The sequence below is a fragment of the Vanessa cardui genome, chromosome 9, assembly GCF_905220365.1.
Source record: "Vanessa cardui chromosome 9, ilVanCard2.1, whole genome shotgun sequence".
NCBI classification, from domain to species: Eukaryota; Metazoa; Arthropoda; class Insecta; order Lepidoptera; family Nymphalidae; genus Vanessa; species Vanessa cardui.
Window position 1 is genome coordinate 9,156,534 of NC_061131.1, and position 6,182 is coordinate 9,162,715.

The 6,182-nt window shown below is 31.7% G+C and overlaps 1 protein-coding gene across 1 annotated transcript; it reads left to right on the plus strand.

Annotated features, from left to right (window-relative positions):
• The first annotated feature begins 362 nt into the window (after positions 1-362).
• LOC124532616 (phenoloxidase-activating factor 3-like) lies at positions 363-5,721 on the plus strand. The gene is made up of 7 exons (XM_047107601.1): positions 363-663; positions 1,022-1,204; positions 1,677-1,905; positions 2,826-2,938; positions 3,208-3,369; positions 3,995-4,157; positions 5,436-5,721. The coding sequence occupies exons 1-7, from the start codon at positions 439-441 to the stop codon at positions 5,663-5,665; spliced, it is 1,305 nt and encodes a 434-aa protein (XP_046963557.1). The 5' UTR covers positions 363-438; the 3' UTR covers positions 5,666-5,721.
• The last annotated feature ends 461 nt before the right edge of the window (positions 5,722-6,182 follow it).

Here is a 6,182-nt window from a genome sequence, read left to right on the forward strand (position 1 = left end):
AATAATTGATTCATTGTGTTAGACGCAGGTGTACAAAAGAGAATTACACAATACTCCTTTAGGCTAGTGGGTAATCAGATCACATCTGTTTAACTGAATTATACGTTGTTATGACTAATTGATGCAACGATAACCCAATTAAACAATATAACAATATTGACTTTGACAATATACAAATTCCATTGAAAAAGGTGTGACCCCAATGAGTCAAAGAAAACTTTCACTTATAAGGAGCGTCTGTTCGCTCATCATATCAAATCCATTCTGAACTAGTCCATAGTTGCACTGATATTAAAAATATTTTAAAAGAACACGCTGTATAAGGTCAATTCCTGATAAAACTACTCGCGTATAACTCGCTAGCAGATAGTGTTTAGTGTATAATCATAAGCGTTTAGTGATCAATTTTTTCGTCTATTTGAAAACATATCAAACGAAATGGAAACGCTTTATTTAGTTCTATCGCTATGCGTTTTGCAAGTGCATTCAATGGCGCTCACGGGACCAGTTTTAACAAGATACCGACCGTGCGAACTTGGTGTGATACATTTCGACAAAATAACGGATTTATTGTGGCGTGGTGAAATAGACTTAGAATTATACCATACGTTAGTGAATGTGGAGATTGAAATCGCCTTCGAAAAGCAGATGTTGCTCCACGGGGTAACCAAGTTTGATTTTTCATATAAACTAGTTTAAAGGGACAATCCCTTAAGAATTTTTATTTATTTTTAATACGTTTTTCTATCGAAATTTTCTTAGTGGACTGCTAGACTATCAAATGAAAAATAGTTGGGTAGCTATTTTTATATGAAGTATAGTTAAAATAATTATAACTATAGACACAAACAATACTTAGTGGGTTAAGTTAGTTGCATACTAACCGTAGAACAAGTAAGATATGTAGTACATGAGTAAGCTATCTTTTAGTATGTAAAGCAGATGCTTAATAAATTAAACGAGATATAAAAATATTATCTGTATGTTTATGTCACAAATCAAATGCAAAGTTTTATTTTAGATTTCGCACAATTCAACTGTCATTATTAAAAATAAGTCACACGATTTCATATTCAAACCTAAAGGCGATGTTCCAAAGAAGTATTACATATTTACATCAATAAATGGAAGTACTATACCCGAGATACCTGTTGTTACGACCTTTAGACTTAATGAAATGCTGCTTTGTAACGATGACGTTAAGGTATGTGAGATACTTCATTAATTTAAACTTAATTATTAAATGAAGATTAAAATAAATCAATCCTTATTACCAATGCTTGAGGAACAGGTTTCACATAGAAGGATCTGTTTACCTTATTAATACATAAATTACCTCATCGTTCTGTATATACAGGCCTTATTATAATTTTATAATATTAAAATTTTTATAACTTACTCTATCACTCTGCTCCAATGCATTGTGGCATAGATATCTGGCAGATTATCAACCGATATTTGCTTATTTCCACATAATATGTAAAAGCCTTATACATGTACATGAAAATTGTATCTACCTTGATTAGATATACGAGTTCTAACTGCTACGTACATTTGGTTAATATGCTTTATGCCTTAATCTTTAGTAATATGATTGCTAATTTGTTTTATCTGTAACTTTTTTAACATCCACCAACACATACAATAAAACTAAATAAAGATTAATTTCGTTTTAGGCGGCTCAAACAATAGATTCTTTAAATGTGACAAAAGCAGACGACAAAGATTACCGACACTACTGCGGTAGGAGAGCTTTGGAACACGGAGAATTGACTTCTATGCGAACCGATTCTAAGTCTGGGGACTGGCCGTGGCATGTGGCGATATTGATAAGAAAACCAAATACGAATCTAGCGAATTACCAGTGTGGAGGAAACGTTATAACCAGGACTGCCATTCTAACCGGTAGGGACGTTTTCCTTCGCTATTCAATTATTTCCTTGATCGATTGAGTTTCTCGTTTCCTTTATACAATTCTTGTAAAAGATTTTTAATTTAAAAGTGTATTTTGGGGACGGTGATATATTATACATTTCTCTGTCTCAGATAAATTATATTAAATGAATAAATGAAATGTAACCGTTGTGATTTTGGTGGTGGTAAGTTTTAGTGCAAGTCTACTAGTGTGGTACCATCGTTACTTCTGATTTTCCATAACACAAGTGCATCAGCTACTAACACTGGGACCAGAGTAACATGTGCGAAGTTGTCGTTAATGTGTATTATTAGGTCTATTTTGCTTGGTACTTTTAATTAGAATCACACATTATGTCACCAAATAGCAAAATTATAGCTTACTAGTATTGTAATTTGGTTCCAAGGTTAAACAATCTGCCATAATTTTAGAAAAAGAGATATAATATCTCAGTGGTGGATAATAATGATTTCTTACTGAATCAATATCATTGAACGGTGATTGTCACTTGCCACCTGACCCATTAGTCATTTTGTCTCTTTAAAATAGTAAAAAATAAAAAAAACTTTAGTAACTCATAATAACTTCATGAATGTAATGTCGATGTTATTCTTAAAAGAATACATTTTTTTATGCTATTTACTTATACAACAGGCTATTTACTTATACAAGCAGGATATTTTAATTTAAATAATTGTTTTGAACATGACTTTGTATTTTTTAGATGTTGAAAAAGAGTAACTACTGAGTTTCTTGCCAGTTCTTCTCGGTAGAATCTACTTCTTTCTTTTTTTCCGAACCGGTGGTAGCTTCACTTAATTGTAAAATGACGATTCAAAAGTGCTTGTAAAAGCCTACTTGAATAAAGTTTATTTTGATTTTTTTGATTTTTTGATTATTGTAATTTTAGCTGGACACTGTATGTTCTTAGAAGGGAATTTAATTGATACTGAGAGAATTGTCATTGAAGCCGGTGTTGCCAATCTTAGAAATATGAATGAGATTGGTAGACAAACATTAAACGTAAGTTTAAAAGATACTAATATTACATGCAAAAAATTATTTAAGTTGTTTTTTAAAGTCGATTGTATGATTTTTTTAAATTTATTATATTGATTCCATTCTTTTCTCAATTAAATAATTTTAAATGTTTAATTTAAAAAAAAATGTTTATTACACGCCAGGATTACATAAACTTTAATTCACAGCGACACCGCAGTATCTAACACATAACTCGTCTCATTGTTCGCTTACATTTGTATTAATCCATCTTTTATACTGTTTTATTCCAGGCTGAGAGAGTAATTCTGCATCCGGGCTACAGTACAGAGCACGCTACTTCAGACCTCGCTATTGTAGTTGTAAATAAACTGCGCTATACTGAATACGTCCAACCCATTTGTATTTGGGGGCCAGTGTACGACAAAACTGCGCTTTTTGGCAAGCCAGCTGTGGTAAACATTAATTTAAATAGTCTATACAACGAGAGCTATACAAGTTACATTTTATAAGCTTTATTTTTGTAGTTTTAAACGTCACATTTATAATTAGTGTTAATATAATTCTGTCCTTAAAGTAAGATTAGGTTTTGATTGGGTAAATTAATTAAACTATCTCGTGGAAAGTCTCGACCCAATTTATGTTATATAGGACTAAAGGACTTTGGACGTTTTAACCGCGGGCTTTAATTAGCTTTCACACTTAGGTAGTAACTAATATAAATTTCAAAGTGATTTTTTTTGTTTGTCTCTTTTTTACTCTTAAACACCTCACCTACTCAGCTGATGGTCTGAACTATACATGTTGTCAGGTTACCTTACATTGACCACTCAAGCGTGGGTAGACACAAGTAAATACATTTCATTAATCTTGTTAAGAGAAACGTCATTCCCTTTGCAGAGCAAAAATATGTGTTTAGATAATCTTTATAAAATTATAGTAAAACAGTACCTACAGCTTCTAACTAAAAGCGATTTCAGAACCTTCATAATAATGTACAAAAATGTCGAGATTATTAATTTGTTCATGTAAATTTATATAATATTACATAATAATTTAACCATAGAATATTATGTACAGGTGACTGGATTTGGGACAACGGAACAAAACGTGCTGTCAGACACACTTAGATCGACGGACACGTTAATACAGAATGACACAACGTGCATTGCACATATGCCTAAATTGTATTCGAAATTGCTAAATGAATTTACAATTTGCGCGGGCTTCGGACCCAACACTGGTAAGTTTATAACATCATTGAATTAATCACACTAATAAACTAACTTAAGTTCGAAGATTAACATATATGTATAACGAGAGGCTTAACATCAACTCGTTATCAGACATTTATTTATTGATTTATTGTAAAAATTACACTATGGACTTATCACTAAACACTTAAAATTAATATTTGATGTAGGTAAGCGCCAGCACCACTGAGTATTCATATGCTTGATTTGTATTAATACTTCATCTCGTGCTCGGCGGTGAAGGAAAACATCGTGAGAAAACCTGCAATTGTCTAATTTCATAGAAATTCTGCCTGTGAATTTAACCAACCCGCATTGAAACAGCGTGAGGGTGAGGAGGCCTTAGGCCGAACAGTGGGAAATTTAATAGCTGTTGTTGTTGTTGTTCATTATAGGTAACATTCAAATTAATACATCTTTATAGAAAAGTAAGTCTAATCCTTCGTAATATCTGTTTTTTCGATATTCTATCAACTTTAATTGTTCATGTGTTCTTCTACGTATATATACATACATTTAGATTACGATATTTAAGGTTATAATAAATATAAAAATATATACTTATTATAACCGCGTTAATACCTTTCATAAAAGTTTAGTGTTATTTCATTACGTTATAGAGGTGTACCTGTGTTTGTGGGAACACATAAGCACTGTAATAATTCATGCACAGTTGGCTGTTCTCCGTTGAGAATGGTCGCCGTAACCGAAATCGGTCAGGAGGGCATCAACATTACCCGTGTCAAATAAATATCATTGTTACTTTTTGGTGTTCCATTTTCAATGTAGATAAGTAATGGTTTTATAATCACCCGCGATATGCATGTACATATATACACACACGCACACCTTTTATATATCCTTTATAAGTAGTGAAATTTTAAAATTCTCATTGCTCTAGTAAATATTCTAACCTTGTAGTAGAAATCAGTTGTCCAATCTCAAGGCCTTCCCTTTTCTAAAGGAGAAGATTTAATCTTTCTTTCAAATAGGAAGTTGGACTCTCAAATAGGATATCAAATGGTATCTCGTCACCCACGTTCCCATAGATATTGGTACTAAAAGTAATAACAACCACTCCTTACATTGCTTATGCACCTCCAACCCAAGAAACTGAGTTTTGTGACTGAGGTTACGCTGGACTACTCATCCACAGCTATTTCTCAGTGAAAATAATGAAATGTTGATTTTTACGAAGACGGGCTTGCATAAAGCCCTATTAACAAGTTTAATTACATATTTATTAAAAGAATACTAAATATTTTCAGGTATTAATCCTCGAAACGGGGACAGTGGGGGTGGGCTCGTTGTTCCCACTATGCAGCCCGATCACAAGGTCAGTTGGTTTCTTCGTGGCGTATTATCCAAATGCGGCTTGTTGACTGGTCAAACATTCTGTGACCCAAAACTCTACGTAGTTTATACCGATGTGGGGCCCCACTATGGCTGGATATACCATCATGCTGGTCTACGTTACTCTAATAATATTATTTCATAAAATCTTTTTAAAATATTAATTACATAAGGCTCAAAATTTTCATATTTATAAGACTATTGTGGTTTTTAATAACATCAATAGTTATTAATTGTATATAAATTTCATAAAACTGTTTTTGTATATTGTAAATAGTTTTTATTAGCTAATTAATAAAATGTCTATTTGTAAGAATATATTATTTTCAAATAATTAATTAATAATTAAACCTTAAGCTACAAATGTGTTATTTATATTTATAAACAAAATATAGCAACAATATCTTAAGTTGACATGGTTTAAAGGATTACAGAACTTAAAATTTTAGAAATATTACGAAATAAATGAAATGTCTATAGCATTTTTAATTAATTAATAATACTGCCAATAAAATCCTTTTCTGAGTATTCGCAAATGCTTTTCAATAAAAAATATCTAATTATGCAGAACATAGTCTGTCATGTGACACGATGCGATGCATCGTAATAAAGTCCTGAGTTTTTATTCAAGAGAATTTATAATATTAATTTATTAAAGCCGA

Bases quoted from the DNA above. Each gene is read 5' to 3' on its own strand.
- LOC124532616 (XM_047107601.1), top strand. From the start codon at position 439: ATGGAAACGCTTTATTTAGTTCTATCGCTATGCGTTTTGCAAGTGCAT. The intron at 1,906-2,825 runs GTAGGGACGTTT...TTGTAATTTTAG, and splicing joins CAGGACTGCCATTCTAACCG to CTGGACACTGTATGTTCTTA. The intron at 3,370-3,994 runs GTAAACATTAAT...TATTATGTACAG, and splicing joins TTTTTGGCAAGCCAGCTGTG to GTGACTGGATTTGGGACAAC.